General features: G+C 41.2%; 3 protein-coding genes across 17 annotated transcripts in view; 2 read left to right on the forward strand and 1 right to left on the reverse strand.

Moving 5' to 3' along the window:
* Nucleotides 1-1212: 1212 nt before the first annotated feature.
* On the reverse strand, nucleotides 1213-10059 carry LOC121545561. Of its 15 annotated transcripts, none has more exons than XM_045209522.1 (9): nucleotides 9768-10059; nucleotides 8214-8315; nucleotides 7950-8000; nucleotides 7290-7455; nucleotides 6905-6974; nucleotides 4162-4355; nucleotides 3955-4007; nucleotides 3671-3766; nucleotides 1213-3550 (listed from the first exon to the last, which is right to left on the reverse strand). In XM_045209522.1, exons 6-9 carry the CDS (start codon nucleotides 4237-4239, stop codon nucleotides 2956-2958), a joined length of 822 nt encoding a protein of 273 aa, XP_045065457.1. In that variant the 5' UTR covers nucleotides 4240-4355; nucleotides 6905-6974; nucleotides 7290-7455; nucleotides 7950-8000; nucleotides 8214-8315; nucleotides 9768-10059; the 3' UTR covers nucleotides 1213-2955. The 15 variants fall into 15 exon arrangements, with proteins under 15 accessions (XP_045065457.1, XP_045065459.1, XP_045065456.1 ...); XM_045209524.1 differs by having other exon boundaries at nucleotides 7950-8007; XM_045209521.1 differs by having other exon boundaries at nucleotides 8120-8315.
* A 2646-nt stretch (nucleotides 10060-12705) lies between these two features.
* Nucleotides 12706-18231, forward strand: LOC121546670 (succinate dehydrogenase [ubiquinone] iron-sulfur subunit, mitochondrial-like). The gene is made up of 8 exons (XM_041857893.1): nucleotides 12706-12849; nucleotides 14088-14221; nucleotides 14354-14439; nucleotides 16211-16347; nucleotides 16521-16637; nucleotides 17028-17129; nucleotides 17342-17464; nucleotides 17688-18231. The coding sequence occupies exons 1-8, from the start codon at nucleotides 12784-12786 to the stop codon at nucleotides 17766-17768; spliced, it is 846 nt and encodes a 281-aa protein (XP_041713827.1). The 5' UTR covers nucleotides 12706-12783; the 3' UTR covers nucleotides 17769-18231.
* A 954-nt stretch (nucleotides 18232-19185) lies between these two features.
* atp13a2 (ATPase cation transporting 13A2) overlaps nucleotides 19186-21442 on the forward strand; it is a 40501-nt gene continuing 38244 nt past the window's right edge. Inside the window, exon 1 of the mRNA XM_041856191.2 lies at nucleotides 19186-19313. Within this exon, the coding sequence (XP_041712125.2) occupies nucleotides 19301-19313 (13 nt within the window). The 5' untranslated portion in view covers nucleotides 19186-19300. The remainder of the gene's footprint in view (nucleotides 19314-21442) is intronic.

Raw genomic sequence — 21442 nt, forward strand, 5'->3', positions numbered from 1 at the left:
CAAAGTTTTCTGTACCAAATATTAAGTTCTGCTTTTCTGATGTATCAAATACTTATGTCATGCAATAAAATGCAAATTAATTACTTAAAAATCATACAATGTGATTTTCTGGATTTTTGTTTTAGATTCCGTCTCTCACAGTTGAAGTGTACCTATGATCAAAATTACAGACCTCTACATGCTTTGTAAGTAGGAAAACCTACAAAATCGGCAGTGTATCAAATACTTGTTCTCCCCACTGTATGTGAAAACAGCACATTTCTGTTTTATAGGAAAAAAATTAAAGTGAAAAAGTTCTACCTGATGACATCATCTAAAGTTAAAACATTTTAAAAACAGTGATTTTTCAAACACTATGAGATTCGCAGTGACGTGGGGAGCAAGAAAATACCCTCCCTCTAGCTAGAAAGTTGTTGCAGGTTTTGAAAATCAGTTTTTCTTACTTTTAATCCTACCTTGTGATGTCAGAAAGCAGGTTTCCATCCAACCTTTTTATGAGAGTAAAGTACGTTGGATAAAAAATATCATGACAGGCCTATCGGTAAACTTTCCAAATGATGACAAAACAAAATACACTAGACAAGGTGGGATCTTTTTGTGTCAGTAAAATGTATTATGCGAGAAATGGCGGTGGAAGCACTTTTATGTGCAAATATTGATATAATAACCATTAAATCTAACTGAACTTGGAGTCACGTGATATGTTGTGTGGTCCTCCCACTACGACTCATCAGGAAAGCATGCAGTTTATTAGGCTACAGATGAAATAAGTTATGATGAACTTCACAGGATGGTGAAAGTGCAAGGTGATGAGCTTGATGCTCCTTTCTATTAAATATTTTACATTTACATTTTAGTCATTTAGCAGACGCTCTTATCCAGAGCGACTTACAGTTAGTGAGTGCATACATTTTCATACTGGTCCCCCGTGGGAAACGAACCCACAACCCTGGCGTTGCAAACGCCATGCTCTACCAACTGAGCTACAGGTGACATGATCATCGATGCTTGGCTGCCTTTTGACAAATAAATATATTAATATTTAAATAATATTTTGTCCATAATAATCTCATCATGTAGGCTAAACCCGCACTGTATCTGCGAACTGTTGGCTAGAGCGCACGTGCCAATACCAGAGAGGGCACACTCCATATATAACAAAAAGAAAATTGTGAGAAAACCATCAGTAGAGTTGAATGCAATGGAAACACATTTAACACATGTACTTTTTATTCGGTACATAGAAATTGAACTGCAAAAGGTATTTTTATGTGCACTATGTCATCACACAGCAGTTCCCATTGACCAGGAGACACCAAAGGAGTCTCCAGAGTTAACAAACCTTGTGTCCGAGTTTGATAACTTGTCATTTAAAATCTTAACAGTGATGTTAAGTCGGAAGTTTGTGGAGCAGGGCTTTGTAAACAAAAATAGCATAATGATGTGATCTACATGACTTCAAAGAGGTCCAGCCAATCTTTTGGTAAATAATACCGTGATGAGTAATAAAACTGTCTCCTGTGATGAAACAAATATGATGAATATGAAGTTGGAAATTGTGAAGTTTCCCTTTAACGAGAACTAAAAGGTGTGCAACATCAAAATATTCTCCCATTTACATTGTGTAATTTATTAACGGTCCATTACTAGCCCCAGATATAGGCTATCCACCATCAAATCAATTTTGCCATGGTCGCACACCAGCCAGCTGAAGCTAATTGGCGAAAGAAGTTAGCTAGCACTAGCTAGCCTAGGCGGCCTCAAGAGAAGACCTGGTTAGGCCGTTTCAAGTTATCTAGAAGGGTGAGTGACTAACTGTGTACTGTTTTGGCAGACAATGTACAAACACTTGCCTCATGGAAACACACAGACGACACCCACATTAAACCACCCCACCAAGACAACTCTTGTTTGGCTTCAGTCATGGCCGCTGCATTTCTTAATGACCAAGCCGGAAAACGAGGCAGAATCAGGAAGTTCAGCCCCCCTTTAATTGCAAAAGTGGTTGTGGTTTTTATATGCACTACATCATCATGTAGCCTTTTATCCGCAACAAGTCAGTTTGATGGAAACATCCCTCTGGAGGGAAAATTTACATATTATTTTCATGCAGATTTTTGAATATTTGCATGAAAATCTGTCACCAATTGGATGGAAACCTAGCTACTGAGACAGAATAATCAATAGCCTTTTAAGACAAAACACTATTTTTGCTTCAACATATTTAATCTTGCTCCCTACCAAAGTGTTTCAGTAGCTTCACCTATTAATATTTTTTTGGGTTTGGTTGCGTCGTCACTTTCCTGGTCCTTTGCTTGAGGCGTTTCAACTTTACTAGCATCTGCCTCCGGAGTGCCAGAGGTTTCAGGGTCCACTGCTTCTTGGCAGCTGCAGTTTCAGTCGCCTCAGAATCCTTGGCCACAACAGTTGCAGGGACCTCAGCTGCAGTTTCTGTGTCAACCTTTGTTGTAGTGGCCTCTGTCTCCTTGGCTACATGGGTTGCTGCGGCCTCAGTCTCCGGGGCAGCGGGGGTTGCTGCGGCCTCAGTCTCCGGGGCAGCGGGGGTTGCTGCGGGGGTTGCTGCGGCCTTAGTTTCGGAATCAGAGGTCTCCGGGGCAATGGGAGTTGCTGCGGCCTCTGTTTCCGCGACAACAGGGGTTGCTGCAGTATCCATCTCCACGACAACAGGGGTTGCTGCAGCCTCAGTCTCCTGGGCAATGTAGGTTGCTGCGGCCTCAGTCTCCTGGGCAATGGGAACTGCTGTGGCCTTGTTCTCCTTGGCAACAGTGGGTGCTGTGGCTCAAGCAACTGTCTCCTCAGTAACAGCCTCTACAAGGGCTTCTGACTCCGGGGCAACATCTGTTGCTATTGCCTCTGCCTCTTGGGCAACGACTGTGGGTTCAGATTCCTGGGCAACCACATTTGATGTGACCTCTGCTTCCTTGGTCTCTGACTCTACTGTAATGGCTTCTGACTCCTTGACTGCTCCTGTGGCTTCCAACTCTTGGGTGGTTGTAGTTGGAGCTGGTTCTTCTTGGGTGCAGACACCTCTGCTGTCACATCGACCTCCTTTACCTCAGGCACTGCTACAGTCTCTGGAACAACATATGCTGCAGTCTCTTCTAGCACATTCTTGATGATCTCTACCTCCTGCACCAATGGGATAGCAGTCTCAGTTTCACTTCTGCCTCTGAGGGCTGGAGCTGCAACTGTCTCAGTGACAATGGGGTTAGCAGCCTCTGCCTCCTTAACTAGGGTAACTGGCTCCTCGATAATGGCAGCTGCCTCTTCAACCTTCACTGGTTCAGCTGTGGCTGCGGCCGGAGTGCTGGAGATGATGGCCTCTACGACAGGGAGGACCGCTTGGATGGTGGGGGCTGAATCCAGGGCCTGTGGTAGAGCCTCCTGCACCGCTGTGAATCCTACTGCACTCGCTGCTTCCACCTCCTTTGACACCACCCCCTTCGTGCTTACCCGCACTTTCCGCACTCCCTTCCATGTGAAGCCAGTCCATTTTGAAGACGCAGTCTTCTGAGGAATATGCAGCAGCCTGACGGGAAACATGGATTGAACATTATCTTGTGTCCCGTTATCCTGTACTGTTATCTAAAGACAACTCAACCAAATAAAAGGGTTTGGAAGCTTCACTGAACAGGTCACATGTACTCACCTGCCAGGCCACACCCAGTTTACCGACATGCCCGCTGCACGAATTGCAATGTCTGAACACTTCTGGCCATAGTCAAACGCGGCCAACTTCATTCTCCTGCAGGGGGATATAGATTAGTGAAATGAACCGTCAACTCAACACACTATTGTTTTGTCAGAGCAATCCTTAGTCGAAAATATATCTAGATCATAAATATCATGTTGCACATTTGTAGACATTACCAGAATCCTTATGCCACTTCTAGAGAATGGCACTCTAGTACAAGTGGAGAATGGTGTACTCACATTCTCCCTATGGTGGCGGGCTTTATAACAAATCTGTCAACACTAGCATAAACCTGGGAAGAGAGAGACAGGATTATTCAAACTTTTTAGTCAAGTCAAGCTTTTCATACTCTTCCTCAAAACTAAAATATAATCACCATTGTAAAATGGTGTAAAATCACTTGAAATTAATACATTTTTACATTACAAAATGATTTTGGTTAGTACCAACTTGTTGCTCTGCTCTCCAGTGCGGTAAAGGAATGCGTTAAGGGTGGCTCCGAGGTCCAACACAGTCATCGACATGTGATCAAAACAGCCCACATGTTGACTCCTGAAAACAGAATGTGCTTCCCGTTACTGGACTCACCGTGGATCTCTTACGTAGGAATGGATCTGCTTCATCTACAAAGAGCAGGACACTACAGAAGATGAGACAACATCAAAGAGAAAGAGATTAGCAATACTATTGCTTTATAAGAAAACGTCCCAAATGTATGTATTTATTATTCTTTTTGGGAGGGGGGGCTTTAAAGGGAAATTTCAAAAATATCCAACTTTATATTCATCATCTCAACCCCAACATATGTGAAAATGGTGCGTTTCTATGTTTTCAGGCGGCAGGTAGCTTAGTGGTTAAGAGCGTTGTGCCAGTAACCGAAAGGTCGCTGGTTCTAATCCCCAAGCCGACTAGGTGAAAAATCTGTCGATGTGCCCTTGAGCAAGGCACTTAACCCTAATTGCTCCTGTAAGTCGCTCTGGATAAGAGCGTCTGCTAAATGACTAAAATGTAAAAAAGATAGAGGAAGATAAGTGTTTCCAATAACATCATCAACCAATTAGTAGACAATTAGTAGGCAATGCCTACTCATAATTGGTTAAACTAACAGGTCTGTGAGAGCCGGAATTCTTACTGGTTGGTAGGTGATCAAATACTTATGTCATGCAATAAAATGCAAATTAATTACTTAAAAATCATACAATGTGATTTTCTGGATTTTTGTTTTAGATTCCATCTCTCACAGTTGAAGTGTACCTATGATAAAAAGTACAGACCTCTACATGCTTTGTAAGTAGGAAAACCTGCAAAATCGGCAGTGTATCAAATACTTGTTCTCCCCACTGTATCTTCCTCTATCTTTTTTACTACAAAACATAGAAATGCGCAATTTTAACATATGTTGATGTTGTGGTGGTACTGGAGATTATGAATATGAAGTAGAACATTTTAGACATTCCCCTTTAATATTGTAAGTCGCTCTGAATAAGAGCGTCTGCTAAATGACTAAAATGTATTGCAAATAGATTGTAGGTTCTATTAATTTAAATTGTCTACATAATTTCACACCCATAGAGCTTTACATATGGCTCTGATTTTACATTGAGTGATAGGCCGTTTTAAAAGTGACCCCAGAAAGACAGATGGAGATGGGTAAATTAGACGCACATTCGATCTTTATAAACTCAGCAAAAAAAGAAACATACCTTTTTCAGGACCCTGTCTTTCAAAGATAATTAGTAAAAATCCAAATAACTTCACAGATCTTCATTGTAAAGGGTTTAAACACTGTTTCCCATGCTTGTTCAATGAACCATAAACAATTAATGAACACGCACCTGTGGAACGGTCATTAAGACACAATTAAGATCACAGTTATGAAACCTTATGACACTAAAAATGCCTTTCTACTGACTCTGAAAAAGACAAAAATAAAGATGCCATGGGTCCCTGCTCAGACTGTCCGCAATAGGCTGAGAGAGGCTGGACTGAGGGCTTGTAGGCCTGTTGTAAGGCAGGTCCTCACCAGACATCACCAGCAACAACGTCGCCTATGGGCACAAACCCACCGTCGCTGGACCAGACAGGACTGGCAAAAATTGCTCTTCACTGACGAGTTGCGGTTTTGTCTCACCAGGGGTGATGGTCGGATTCACGTTTATCGTCGAAGGAATGAGCGTTACACCGAGGCCTGTACTCTGGAGGGGGATCGATTTGGAGGTGGAGGGTCCGTCATGGTCTGGGGCGGTGTGTCACAGCATCATCGGACTGAGCTTGTTGTCATTGCCGGCAATCTCAATGCTGTGCATTACAAGGAAGACATCCTCCTCCCTCATGTGGTATCCTTCCTGCAGGATCATTCTGACATGACCCTCTAGCATGACAATGCCACCAGCCATACATGCTCGTTCTGTGCGTGATTTCCTGCAAGACAGGAGCAAGACAGAGCACAGATCTCAATCCCATTGAGCACGTCTGGGACCTGTTGGATTGGAGGGTGAGGGCTAGGGCCATTCCCCCCAGAAATGTCTGGGAACTTGCAGGTGCCTTGGTGGAAGAGTGGGGTAACATGTCACAGCAAGAACTGGCAAATATGGTGCAGTCCATGAGGAGGAGATGCACTGCAGTACTTAATGCAGCGGGTGGCCACACCAGATACTGACTGTTACTTTTGATTTTGACCCCCCTTTTGTTCAGGGACACATTATTCAATTTCTGTTAGTCACATGTCTGTGGAACTTGTTCAGTTTATGTTGTTGAGTCTTGTTATGTTCATACAAATATTTACACATTTTAAGTTGGCTGAAAATAAACACAGTTGACAGTGAGAGGACGTTTCTTTTTTTGCTGAGTTTTTACTGTAGCATAGGCTATCCTGCAGCAAATGTAGGCCTACCTGTCACAAGAAAAAAGTTCCCATGAGATGATGGGTCTACATGCATTGTGAACTGCGTTCCATACTGAGATGGTCTGTCCCCACCCTGAGCATTAATGATTCATCATGCAGAGGGCGTAGAGAAGCCAGATTTAGACATTGCATATAATTTAACCCAGCCACCTGCAGGGCATTCACCAACAGTGTGTGCCAATGACTCAGATAAGGTAAGCAACCACAATGTAAAATTCAAGCTATATCACAGGTTGAAAGGTGAAGTGTGATAGCAGATTGGTAGTAAGGGGGAGACTTTTTACAGTGCCAGTCAGTTTATCCCAGTCGGACACAAAGGCATGGAACCCTTCCCCGAACACTGCTCCTGCAGTCCTGACAGAAACAAAAACGTCATTATTACGGTGACTGCTCCCATTATGACCGTCAAACATTCACAGCATTCTTGGGTTCTTATCCAAACATAGCAGAATACTGGCTGATCAAATGAAATGTATTATATAATGAGATGAGATGTGATTAAAAACTGTAATGTATAGACCTCTTTGCAACATACTGTCTTCCACAGCCCAGTCTCAAGCTGTGAACCTGTAGAAAGTGACTGCAAGAGCAACCCGCCAGTGGGTCCCGACCCAATACTGGGACACACTGCTGTGGAGTGTAGAACCATTTTGAACCTTCCCATCTTACCTGATAGACTCCAGGACCGTCTGTCTGTGTTCTGCTGCTTCAAGGCGGATCTGTTCACGGATGAGGTCTGCGTTCTCCCGCTCTACCTGGGCACGAGCTGCAGACTCTGCCTCTACATGAAGCAATTAGTTCTCGTGTCGCCATGCCATTTCATGTTCAATAGTGGCTAGATAGGAGGGAGGGGAACTAAAGTAAGTTCACAGGTGTTTTGACTGTAAACATACTGTGAGACTGATTTACAAAGCATTTGCACCCGTTTCTGTCAGACGAGAACTACAGATATATACAGTAAACAAAGACAACATGAAACAGTCTTAATTTACTTTGAGATGTTTTTTCTTTAACAACTTGTTTCATTTTCCTTGATGAAGAACAGGTTCAAAGGCTTAGTAAACCTCCTCCTATGTGTCACAATGACATGGGGAATTTTCCTGAAACCTTTTCGCATAGCCTACTGCTTTGTGACTGATTCCTCTTGCTTGCGCAAGTTCTCCTCATTGAGGGCTTGCTGCAAATACAAAACACACGGTGAACATATGACTTAGCCATATTTCTCATTCTTGGCCTTTTTCCATCAGCATGGGTCCCACTCCAGTCTCTTTTTGTGTTTCTCCATAGCTGGGCTGAGATTCAACAGAAATCAGAGAACAGAGAGCTTACCTGTTGCCTGAGTTGATCATCATATCTCTGTCTGGCAAGTTTGTCTTGATACTGTACCCTCGAGGAAATAGAGACAGAACACACCTTAGAACAATTTGAAGCATGAGCAAACATTTAGGATGCAATACAATAAAAGAAAAATCATGTAAATTATCCCCATAACAACATACTTAGCTTAACACTAGATAGACACTTGGCTGGTGAATTAAGTCAGTGGAATGTAGTTAAGGACTCTTTGGCAGCAGCTCTCAATCACTCCCATACCGCTTGATTTTGCTTGGTTTCCTCTGTAAGTGTTTTCCGCCTTTCCTCTGCCTGGAGACGAATTGGTTCCCCCTTCAGCTGCTCCAAAGCCGCTTCATATTCCTGTTGGTGAATGGGATTAAAGCATGTTTTCAGAGAGGACTAGGTAGTAGGTTTTGTATTTATTATAGGGATCCCGATTAGCTGCTGCCAAGGCTCTCTTCCTGGGGTCCAAACAGGACAGACAACCGTTTTACTTCAACCCAAATCTCATTATTCCCAGCGACAGACTGGATGAATATCTAGAAATTAGAACCCACGTGTTCCTGTTTAGAAAAGCAGATGACAGTATTGGAATGTCTAGGACAGGGAAGATCATAAGGATAACACTAGATTTTTTTCCAGAACACAAAATTATGCAACTAGATAGAAGGCAGACATTTGAAAGTGAAAAGTAAAACGCATGAGCTGACACGCATCCAAACATTTTTGTAGAGATGCTGACTGTTCCTTTGCGGAACAACATTAATTATTTAGCTTCAAGAATTATGGCAACATTTTTGCCATTCATTCACAAACCATACCACTTTTACTGTCATGAGTCGCAAGCTTTGGACATCTGTTCCTCAAAAGTTTCACTACACCCCATGGCAAAATGTGTAGAATTGCAGGAAATTGACTCTCAAACTTCAATTTTTTTCTGTCTGCTGTCAAGAGACGCAGACCCTCAATTCACTGCGGACACTCATGATGAGTTCAGATAAAAGTTGCCCATCCCTGGTCTAGATGCAGGCCACACATGCTCTCTTGCACACATCGACGGGAATGTGATCTTGAACAAGTGGGAGGACAGACAACATCCCCATGAAGAACACTGTTCTTTCAATCACTGACATGCCCACCAAAGCCTGTCGCAGACAGTATTGTAACGACCCTGTATTGTGTTCTGTGTTCATGGATGTGTTATCGTTCTCATGGGTACTAGCAGGGGTTAAATATGCCAGGACAGATGGAAAGGTTGGGGGGGTATGATGGGTAATCCCGCGGGGTTTTGGAATGATTAAATAGGGGTTACGGTCTCATCTCTCTCTCTTCTGTTCGGGACCATTGATTTGACATGTTCTATTTGTGTATGTTCGAGGTTTAGCGGCGTGGGCTGTGGCCTGAACAATAGCCCATTCAGGAATAAACCTGTGTTCTGCCTGTACACCTGGTGCCCGTCTCTCTTTTACTTTATGACCCAGCTGGGTCATTACAGTATGTTGATCCAGTCGACTCTAGTTCATGCCATACTTTATATAGTTGATTGATGTTAAATGTATACTTTGTTGCAGTTGTCAGTTGTTCCAAAGTTTCATTGTTCATGTTCTGCAACGATATCGCAATGGCATATTTGCATTAGATTGAAAAAAATATTTAAAAAATGTATGCACTCACTAACTGTAAGTCGCTCTGGATAAGAGCGTCTGCTAAAATGACTAAAATGTAAATGTACCTCACAACACAAAGTCTGCACACCAAGAACAAGAAGCTTTTAAAAAAATCACATGACAATGTGATAATAACTGCACTAACGTGATCTGTCAAGTTCCCTCGCAGCTTTTGCAGCTCGTTCAAGCCCAGTCCGGTCGAAGTTACTCCATTTGTCCTTGGGCTTCTCTCCGAAAGATGTATCCGAATATCCCACTTCTCCTTCAGGCGTCTCTGCTTCATCTGTCGGGGGTTTGCTGGACCCCCTTCCCCAGCCGAACAGTCAGGACATTACTCAAATGGAGTCGTCTTCTTGCTCCTCGTGCTGCGGTGGCCTGACGGGTCCACTTCTTCTACCGCCACTTTCCTACACAGGATCCTATACAGTACACACCTCCACCACTATAGCTCCGTGTGTGTCGGGAAGACTCTTCCACGCAAGCGCGACTTGTGGTGGGCAGGGATGTCTATAATACTGCATCCTTATTGGTTAGTACGACGCTATCTCCCGATCGAGAGCATCAATGTGCGGGCGGGGCTGCAATCATGTTATATTCGAAATCACTTGGACCGCCTGAGTTATTACCATTGTGCATATCACTTTTCGTATAGATTAGCGAAAGTGCGCAACTTCAAAGGGATACCCGTAAAAAGCATGAAGCATATAGAACTCATAGAGTACATAACATAACATAAACAACTATTGAAAGAAAAATAGAAATGGTACTCTCATAGGTCTATACCACTCGATGACATTGATAGGTGCATGATAGCCACCACTCCTCTCATTTCTAGAGACTAATTTCTGAACTTTGATCAGAGAAAGTAGACTAAGCCTTGCCTACACTTTCCAGTGTGTAGGCTAGACAGTAGGCATACTAGTAAAACATCTTCTTATAAGATGTAAATTGGATTACCCACATATTGCAATTTAGTCACTTTTGCTCCAGCCAAGCAGTAACACACGGGATTCTACTAATCCAACCCTTGATTGAAAACTCTGATTTGGTGATGAGTACACAGAGGGTAAGATTACCCACTCCTCCCCTAAACTCTTAACAGCCTTATATTGTATAATTGTGTGTATACATCATAAAGAGAACCTAATATCCAGTGCTCTCAAGTCTGATAAAGATCTAGGCTATATATGGCTTGCCATAGCTTCTTTGGATAACTTCACATACATGAACAAGCCTTTGGAACTACTTTCATCCTTGAGATAAGTGTGTTATAGAGCTCGCAAGCTTGTAGTCCTAAAAAAATGAAATTATTTACCGCTAGTTGGTTCAGCCATTCCTATGGGCAAAATGAATGGGGAAAGAATAGGGTTTTGGAATAAACACAGAAAATAAGGTCTGAGGTTAACACAGGCTTATGACATGTTATACGTTTTGTTCTATGAGATAATATCAGTCAGTTAACATGACCTTTATGAATTATGAAATCTTTATGTGCGTGATTACATAATTTACAAAAATCCTTCAAAATTCACAAAAAGTGACGTCAGCTGATGAAGATTATCTCATTGAACAAAACGTATAAGATTTCCTAAGCCTATGTTTACCACAGACCTTATATTCGCTGTTTATTCAAAAATCCTACAAAAACTCCATTCATTTTCCCATAGGCTTTGTTCAAGGAACCATAGCGGAGTTAGTGCCTTACAAAAAGACGCCATTACTATTGCTCTTTATAATCTCTATCTTTGCCCTTCACTGAGACTGTGCCCCACACACTGATCACTATGGTCATCTCTGATGGTGGTGGTATGTGGCATTGGCTCTCTCCAGACCAGCCAGAGTGTAATGGATATCCTTTAAGTATGCTATGTTGACAAAATGGTATGCCATGGGGGTTGGGCACAGCATGTCCATGCAGGGAGATGGATAGATGATTGTTATGCAACTGCATGTAATACAACTAAGTTAATCCCACTGTATATAGTATAATAAGGCACATATTACATTGTCAACCATTTAGGCACATTAGGCTGGGGAAGTGGAATGGGTCTACCTTCTTGAGGAGAGATTGTGAAATTGTCTGAGCACAGCAACACACATTAAGTGATGGTGGTGACCATCAACATAATAAAATAATAAGAATTAGGGGATACATAGATTTTATGATGTCCATAATCGCAGACTCAAGTTTTTTTAAACATCCATGATAACCTGAATATGTATGTTACCAAATTAGAGCGCATAGTAAGAATTGCATTGGTATACATTTATAGGCATGTGTAGGCTATATGCCTAAAGCACAACACAAGAGTGCAACAAAGCGACCAATGCAAGAGATTGTCACTATGGTTGATTAAATTATGTGATTTCAAATATGAAAATGAATGCAGCTAGCAATGCATACACTGACCTCAATTATAGCTGACTTTAATAACTTCTACAGTGAGCTCCAAAACTATTAGGACAGAGACACATGTTTTGTTGTTTTGGCTCTGTACTCCAGAACTTTGGATTTGAAATTATACAATGGAATATGAGGTTAAAGTGCAGACTGTCATCTTTAATTTGAACAGTTTAGAAATTATATGCACAAAAAGTGATGTAATTTCTACAGGGGCACAACTTTGGTTTTAGAAGTGGGGGGGACATAACACTCCAAACAGCCTACCCAACCGCTCGAGGCGTCCACATTGTCCTAGAGCACACCAATGCCTCATTTTGTATCAAATTCCAATGCTAAAACTGGGGGGTGCAATTTCAGAATCAGTGAAAATTGCATCCCTGACTTTCTAAAAGGTTCACTAGATATGGATGAAAATACCCTCATATTAAAGCTGACAGTCTGCACTTTAACCTCATAGTCGTTGTATCATTTCAAATTCAAAGTGCTGGAGTACAGAACCAAAACAACAAAAAATTTGTCACTGTCCCAATACTTTTGGAGCTCACTGTATATAACCGACCCCGCTCTAAGCAATGAGAGTTGTAAAAGAGGCTCTGACATAATAGCCTGCAGTGCGCCCATAGCTTTCAGTAAGTAGGCTACTCCCGAGTAGTGACATAAACTGACGTCATGCCTGGGGCGGGACAGCGACAAGATACATAGGCTGGAACCGGCACTGTGCTGTATCTGTTAGAATATTCAACCTGAAAACATCAGGATGTCGGTCGTGTGCACCTCTTTAGCCCGAAACGCCGTGGCATTACGGAACACTGGGGCGATGGTGGTAAGTAAAGGAGCAAGTTTTTTTTTTTTTTTTTAAAGGAGAAGAATAGTAAGAAGTAGGGGAATGGAAAGAAAAGGCCTATGACTGGGTTAGGTATACCCCCTATCAATAGGGTAGTCGTAGACTGCCTGTCTGGCCATGCAATGTGTTTTTACTAGTTGCCAATAGGTCTATGTCTGGTTTATGGCATGGCTTCAAATAGTAGGCTGTTGTTCATATGGCTTACTAGACAGTTCTTCTGAAAATAAAACTCTCAAACATACTGTTGTGTCAATTGGAGGTTTACCTTATATCAGAGTAAAGCACAGTAGCAAAATCAAAGATAAGCTATTCTTTAATTTGAGTAACATTGTTAAAGTCTAAATCATAATATATTCAGTTATGAAATATTCATTATTTGCCTAATCGATTTTGAACTAGAGCATGTTTCAGTTAGGTCTATAGGCCTATGTATATTTTGTGAAGGACTGTTGCGCAAATTGAGAACTGTTTCAGATTACAGAGATTTCTTTCATATAATCCGTTTAGTGATGTTTTGCTTTCATAATGTTGTTATTATTTATACAAAATAAAATTTAAAAAATAACGTTACTCTTAACTTAAGGTTTATTTGTCCTTATCGCATGTATTGAACCCATAATGTTAGTTATGAAACTTGAAATTGAGGGTGATATAACAACTCAGGGTCAGTACATATTTCCTACCGCTAGAGGGGGATGTCTACCTTGTTATGAAAGTAGAGATTTTCCTTTAGTTGTAAACCCCCATATGAATATACAGCCTTTTTGTATTTTTGACATATATATTTCTATTTCAGACTGAAATCCATTTTAATTTCAGTTGCTCTATTGTGTAAATCTGGTGTAGTATACTTCACTCACCCCATGTCTTGCCTATTGATTGATATCAAAGCAAAGCCCATAAACAGCTGTATGAATCAAATTCAAATGTTTATTTGTCACATGCTTAGTAGACAACAGGTGTAGACTAACAGTGAAATGCTTACAGATCCTTTTCCAACAATGCAGAGTTAAAGATAATTACAAAATAAAAATAAAAACGTAAATAGTGACAGAGTGAATAACGAATAAAAATAACGAGTAAGAATAACATGGCTGTATATAGGGAGTAGTATGAGATACTAAAACCAGCATTTAACACCAAAAACAGTAATGTAAGCCTAATTTAAAATTGAATTCATAAGACATTGATACATGTTGTCTATGTCTCGTCTCCAGATGGTGCGCTATGCACAGACAGCAGTCGCCCCGGCATCTGAGCCCAGAATCAAGAAGTTCCAGATCTACCGCTGGGACCCAGACACAATGGGGGACAAGCCACGCATGCAGACATACGAAATCGACCTCAACAAGTAAGTACAACGACAGTATAGGTCTTCACTTGTTTCAAACCTAGCAATGTCAGCGTATAGTCTGCATTGATGGAATTGCTCTCATTGATTAATATCTGCATTGTTAACAAATCCTTCTCCCTACTATTACAGCTGTGGCCCCATGGTTTTGGATGCCCTCATTAAAATCAAGAATGAGATGGACCCCACGCTCACATTCAGACGCTCCTGCAGAGAGGGTAAGGCATGAAGAGCAATTTGCAGAGTGGATAGAAAAGTGGTTGTCATCATTATGGGTAGAAAGTAGAAATCATAAAATATAGACCTATAAATATAGTGCATCCTATTCTACAATGATGGAGCATCATGAAATATGAAATTAGCCTTGGTGTGGAGTTGTCCTTTTCAGTGGTGTGATATACAGTACCAGTCAAAAGTTTGGACACACCTTCTCATTCAAGGGTTTTTCTTTATTTTTACTATTTTTTACATTGTAGAATAATAGTGAAGACATCAAAACTATGAAATAACATATGGAATCATGTAGTAACTAAAAAAGTGTTAAACAAAATATATTTTAAATTTGAGATTCTTCAAATAGCCACCCTTTGCCTTGATGACAGCTTTGCACACTCTTGGCATTCTCTCAACTAGCTTCACCTGGAATGCTTTTCCAACAGTCTTGAAGGATTTCCCACATATGCTGAGCACTTGTTGTCTGCTTTTCCTTCACTCTGCCGTCCGACTCATCCCAAACCATCTCAATTGGGTTGAGGTCGGGTGATTGTGGAGGCCAGGTCATGTGATGCATCACTCTCCTTCTTGGTAAAATAGCCCTTACACAGCCTGGAGGTGTTTTGGGTCATTGTCCTGTTGAAAAACAAATGATAGTCCCACTAAGCCCAAAGCAGATGGGATGCCGTATCTCTGGAAAATGCTGTGGTAGCCATGCTGGTTAAGTGTGCCTTGAATTCTAAATAAATCACAGACAGTGTCACCAGCAAAGCACCCCCACAGCATAACACCTCCTCCTCCATGCTTTACAGTGGGAAATACACATGCGGAGATCATCCGTTCGCCCACACCGCGTCTCACAAAGACACGGCGGTTGGAACCAAAAATCTCCAATTTGGACTCCAGACCAAAGGACACATTTCCACCGGTCTAATGTCCATTGCTCATGTTTCTTGGCCCAAGCAAATATCTTCTTCTTATTCGTGTCCTTTAGTAGTGGTTTCTTTGCAGCAATTCGACCATGAAGGCCTGATTCACACAGTCTCCTCTGAACAGTTGATGTTGAGATATGTCTGTTACTTGAACTCTGTGAAGCATTTATTTGGGCTGCAATTTCTGAGGCTGGTAACTCTAATGAACTTATCCTCTACAGCAGAGGTAACTCCGGGTCTTCCATTCCTGTGGCGGTCTTCATGAGAGCCAGTTTCATCATAGCGCTTGATGGTTTTTGCGACTGCACTTGAAGAAACTTTCAAAGTTCTTGAAATGTTCCGTATTGACTGACCTTCATGTCTTAAAGTAATAATGAACTGTCGATTCTCTTTGCTTATTTGAGCTGTTCTTGCCATAATATGGACTTGGTCTTTTACCAAATGTAAATAGGGCTAAGTTCTGTATACCTTGTCACAACACAACTGATTGGCTCAAACGCATTAAAAAGGAAAGAAATTCCACAAATTAACTTTTAAGAAGGCACACCTGTTAATTTAAATGCATTCCAGGTGAGGACCTCACGAAGCTGGTTGAGAGAATGCCAAGCGTGTGCAAAGCTGTCATCAAGGCAAAGGGTGGCTATTTGAAGAATCTCAAATATAAAATATATTTAGTTTAACACTTTTTTGGTTACTACATGATTCCATATGTGTTATTTAATAGTTTTGATGTCTTCACTATTATTCTACAAGGTAGAAAATAGTAAAAAAAATAAAGAAAAACCCTTGAATGAGTAGGTGTGTCCAAACTTTTGACTGGTACTGTACATGCATCTTGCTCTAGGTATCTGCGGCTCATGTGCCATGAACATCAACGGAGGCAACACACTGGCCTGCTTAAACAAAATAGACATCAATACCAGCAAACCGATCAAAATCTACCCACTCCCACACATGTACGTTGTCAAAGATCTGGTGCCGGTGAGTATTATGGTTACATTTAGAAGTAAATTAATACTGATTATTATAGCTGCGTTAAAATATAACAAACCTAAAAGACAAACACTGAATAAAACAATGCAATGTTTAGTCACCATGTGGTAGCCTATATTTTGTTGACTAAGGGTGTCAATGTATTGTGTGTGCCTCTACAGGACATGAGTAACTTCTATGCCCAGTACAAGTCCATCGAGCCCTTCCTGAAGAAGAAAGACGAGTCTCAGGAGGGCAAGGAGCAGTACCACCAGACTGTGGAAGACAGGCAAAAGCTGGTACATATTTCATCCCCTGACCAGTGGCAGCAGATTTCAGTAGCTATACTATCAATGCATCAAATGCAATTTCCGTGTCTAGTCTGAAACACAAGTACATATACCCATTTGATTAAGATGTCAGAAAGGGACAATGTAGTATTTTGTTGGGATGAAGTGACCTAGTCAGTTGAACCAATTTACTTTGCTGCATTGAGACCTTGTATCGCCCTTGCGAAGGAAAGATATATTTACTTTTTTGAGCATTTTATACATGTGAACCACACTTTGCTATAGCTTTCTGGAGTTTCAACTTACCACGTTGTATATTCGAACAAATGTTATATTGTTAGAGCAGAAGGAGTTCTCATTACAAAATAAATCTGATCTCTAATGGTCCTCCTCTCCCAGGACGGTCTGTATGAGTGCATTCTCTGTGCCTGCTGTAGCACCAGCTGCCCTAGCTACTGGTGGAATGGAGACAAGTATCTGGGCCCTGCTGTCCTCATGCAGGTGTGTATTGGTTTTTTAGTGAATATGTAAATTAAATTAAATTTGACAGGGAGAACCGATGTCTAAAAACAAAGTAAAGCCTTTTCAACAGGCATATAATTGGATGATTGATTCACCTAATGAGTCTGGCACCCTCATCCCAGAGATTAGCATTTTATGATCTTGCTGTATGTAGTAAATTAATCTGATTAATGTGTTTCCCTCCTCAACAGGCCTATCGTTGGATGATTGATTCACGTGATGAGTTCACAGAGGAACGACTGTCGAAGCTCCAGGACCCTTTCTCTCTCTACCGCTGTCACACAATAATGAACTGCACTAAGACATGCCCCAAGGTACACTCAACACCTGAATAGACTGCATCTGGTTTAGCCTTCCTTTGCTAAACCAAACCACCATTTCTAAATACAGTAATAAGACTAGTGTAGAGTTCAGCACAGTGGACTTCAGACCATTTATACAACACATGCAGCTTAAAGGTAATTATCACTGATCCCTTTCTGTCATGTTACTCATCTGGCTATCTTTATTTACCTTTATTTTGTTTGAATTCCACAGGGACTCAACCCAGGAAAGGCTATTGCTGAGATCAAGAAAATGATGGCAACATACAAAGAGAAAAAGTCATTAACCCCATGAACATCTTGGAAAACCACCTGACTTGAAATCCGCTAGTAATTACTCTAATGCTGAACTTTCAATTACACATTAGCCTTTCAACAGTGTCTGTCCCTTTCATTAGGCTTCACACATGAAAAAAGATACAGGCAGTCTAGAAGATAATGCAGCTTTTATGTATGTGAGAGTGAATGTGTGCTGGAAGAGAGGAGAGAAAGAAGAAGAAGGAGAGAGAGGGAGAAATTGAATAACTGCTCCTCCCTCTAGAAGAATTCCAAAAATACATAGATAGGTAATGTGTGATGATGTGATGATAGAGCATATTACTCAGTGTGTATAGATGAGCATTATATCCTAGCAAGTACAGATTGTACAGCAGGGGTTGGCAACAGGTACTGGCCCACAAGTATTTTAGATTTTTTTAGGATTTTAGTTTTTGGAGAAAAAAATACTAAAACCACCAGGAATTCAGCAACAAAAAAAATTATAATTTAGTTAATCTGTTCACCAAGTATTCCCACAAATAAAAAAAGACTGATCGTGTCTCAATGTAATCAAGGTATGACCACTTTATGGGATGATGTTGAGCTCTGGACCACCATTTGATGTTTGTTTGTTCATTGGATATACTGTATGTATATAAATAATACTTTAAGGAAAACCAGTTAAATGTTATTTAAATGCTTATCAATAAAGGATGTAGAATTCAAAGAGGCTTTGGGATGTCTTAATTAACCATTGTAACAGAATGATAGGTTTCATGAATGAAACTGAAATGGTTTAGTTGATTTTTAAAGGATTGTTACTTTATCTGGTTAATGGCTGTTAGAATAGTTTTTTGGCTAATGATCTACTCAGAATGAAAGTATGTTTTCAAAACTATGATTTATCATTGTCCCGTGGGGAATGGAGTTGGGAGCAGTATTAATCAGAATGCTGACCGACTTCTTAACCCTCCCGTTGTCCTAGGGTCAAAATGACCCGCCACTGTGTTGAACCAACTTTATTTAATTTTTATATTTTTTGGATCATTTGTGAGAAGGAGGCAGTGATACTTTCTTTAAAGTCTCACTGCCTCCTTCTCACAAATGATCCCAAAAATATAAAAATAAAATAAAATTGGTTCAACACAGTGGCGTGTCATTTTGACCCTAGGACAACGGGAGGGTTAAACAAATAAATGTTATGTATGTTAGATCTCGCGACATTTGATCTCATGACTATGTGGCAACGCCCCGAAAATATCTCCCCTGTCATTTTCAGATTATATACAGTAGGCTTAATTATGAAAATAAACAAAACCAAACCCCATTGCATTCTACCCTTATTTATTTCTTAACTTCTGTGTTGTTGAATAAACTATTTCTGTTTTATTATTGTCAAACTTTTCATGGGCTTCCGTTGAAATGCGTTTGGGTGTCACATGACGGGATGGAGAGGCAAAACTGAAGATAACGGTTAGCTCTCTAGTATCGGTTACTTGTTGTGCTGGTCAAAGACCTCATGCAACTAATTATGGTATCAATTACAAAATTATCGTGATTAAAGGAAGGATGGACACGCTTGGTGAGTTTTGCATTATGGCAGTAACGCCCCCCTTTTCCAATCCTGCTTTGGGGAATGAACATTGTAGCTAACGTTAATGTAGGTAGCTAGCTTGCGGATTAAACTCAACGATTTATGTTGGAGTTGAGCGGCACCTAGCGTGGGCGGACTGAAGTGCAGACGTCACATAAAATTCAGTTTTTATCATTAACTACAGATTTCAGCACCTAAAGAATAGCCCGTAATTACACAGGACATTGCTCTGTGTAATTGCGGGCTATTCTCTGGGTGCTGAAATCAGACGTTTTTGATAAAAACTGAATTTTATGTGACGTCAGAGCTCAGCCCACACTAGTCGTCACTCCAACATAAATCGTTGAGTTGAGTCGGCTAGTAGCTAGCAAGCTCTTGCATTTCTGGCTCCAGCAAATATCTTCTCATGCTATAGACCAGGGTTCTTCAATTCCGGTCCTGGAGGGCCGAAACACCTCTGTTTTTCATCCTCTCCTTCTAATCAGGGGCTAATTCAGACCTGGGACACCAGGACCGGAATTGAAGAACCCTGCTATAGACTCTGTGAGATATACTAGATGAGACAGGATGTGGACTGGTGTCAGAAAGGATGGTGTGTTACCGCCACCAACAGCACAGGTGGTGAAATTACATTTAGAATTAGAAGCTAGGTACTAGCTAGATAGTGTGTGCTAGCTAGCTAAAGTAGTGACATTTGCTAGCTAGCTAGTGACGTCTGCTAGCTAGCTAGTGACGTCTGCTAGCTAGCTAGTGGCGTTTACTAGCTAGCGTGTACTAACTAGCCTAGCTGGTGTGTACTAGCTAGCTGCAAAAGCAACAGTGGTTAACATAACGCCCTGGACCAGAGCTAGTGCACTGACTAGAGCTAGTGCCTAGCACACTGACACCACAGAGTTTCTAAACCTAGAGGCACAACATCACGATACTTCCGGGAACGCTTGCGAAACCGACCAGTCCGGCGTTTGGGGTTTGATAAGTCAATGAGAGAAGTGAAAAAATCTTCCTTAGCTGTTAATTTTCTCGAAATCTAAAGGGACAACCAAAATTCGAGCCAATGTCTTAAGTAGTTGAACATAGTATCACTCCAACCTTGTGAAAGTGAAAAACTGACACATTTACATTTTCATCAAAAACAACTTTATATCGAAAGAGTTCCTTTGATTTGACAGCCTGCACATGAGCAGTTCGGTGCGAGATGACCGTTGGACCAGATTATGTGTTTCTATCCATGAGCTTAGCTAGCCAACATCGCCATGACATCGCCTACAAGTGTGATTGGGTGGTCCTCTGTGGCTCAATGTGGTCCTCTGTAGCTCAATTGGTAGAGCATGGCGCTTGTAACGCCAGGGTAGTGGGTTCGATCCCCGGGACCACCCATACGTAAAAATGTATGCACACATGCCTGTAAGTCGCTTTGTATAAAAGCGTCTGCTAAATGGCATATTATTATTATTATTATTATTATTATTATTATTAAGCAGTTTTAGCCTATCTATATCTTCATACTGTACTGTCTTTGCTGACACCCTGGAACAAAGTTACTGATTCACGCGATACATGAGACCGACAAACATCTAGAGGTTGCACACGTACATACCATTTGAGATGCAAAAATACCATCTGAAATGCACGCGCGTGCGCTTTGAGGTTCACAGACCACACGGCGTCGGCACCCATAATCTGCAGCTGGATGCTTCTCTGCAGTATTTGTATTGGAAAACACTGGTGTTTAGCTACAAACTAATCCAACATTTTGCTTTTGGGAAACGTGCAAAGTCAGCGTTAACCAGTTGTAGCAACAGTAGCTGAACCGTTTATTGTGAACGACAACACAGTTGTAGCTCGCTAGCTGACACTACAGCAGGCTGTTTACCTCTGTGTTGTCTAGCTATGGGAGTTGCCTGCTTAAAACCCTTTCTGACAGCTCACCTGTCAAGACACTATCAGTTTTATAATAAATAATTAATTATTTATGAATAGGGGTTTGGCTCAACAAAATGGAGTTATTAGGATTTTTTTAAGCTGCAAGCACAAATAAATATTTCCCTCATAATGAAATGATCATGGGACCGGAGAATGGCCACGGAGGAGCTGGCTGCCGTTTTACGGGCTCCTAA

This window comes from Coregonus clupeaformis, chromosome 30 (assembly GCF_020615455.1).
Source record: "Coregonus clupeaformis isolate EN_2021a chromosome 30, ASM2061545v1, whole genome shotgun sequence".
Lineage (NCBI taxonomy): Eukaryota > Metazoa > Chordata > Actinopteri > Salmoniformes > Salmonidae > Coregonus > Coregonus clupeaformis.

Bases quoted from the DNA above. Each gene is read 5' to 3' on its own strand.
- LOC121545561 (XM_045209522.1), bottom strand. From the start codon at position 4,239: ATGTCGATGACTGTGTTGGACCTCGGAGCCACCCTTAACGCATTCCTT. The intron at 3,767-3,954 runs GTGAGTACACCA...ATCCCCCTGCAG, and splicing joins CCCGCCACCATAGGGAGAAT to GAGAATGAAGTTGGCCGCGT. The intron at 3,551-3,670 runs GTGAGTACATGT...GTTTCCCGTCAG, and splicing joins AACTGGGTGTGGCCTGGCAG to GCTGCTGCATATTCCTCAGA.
- LOC121546670 (XM_041857893.1), top strand. From the start codon at position 12,784: ATGTCGGTCGTGTGCACCTCTTTAGCCCGAAACGCCGTGGCATTACGG. The intron at 14,440-16,210 runs GTAAGGCATGAA...ATCTTGCTCTAG, and splicing joins CAGACGCTCCTGCAGAGAGG to GTATCTGCGGCTCATGTGCC. The intron at 17,130-17,341 runs GTGTGTATTGGT...CCTCCTCAACAG, and splicing joins GCCCTGCTGTCCTCATGCAG to GCCTATCGTTGGATGATTGA.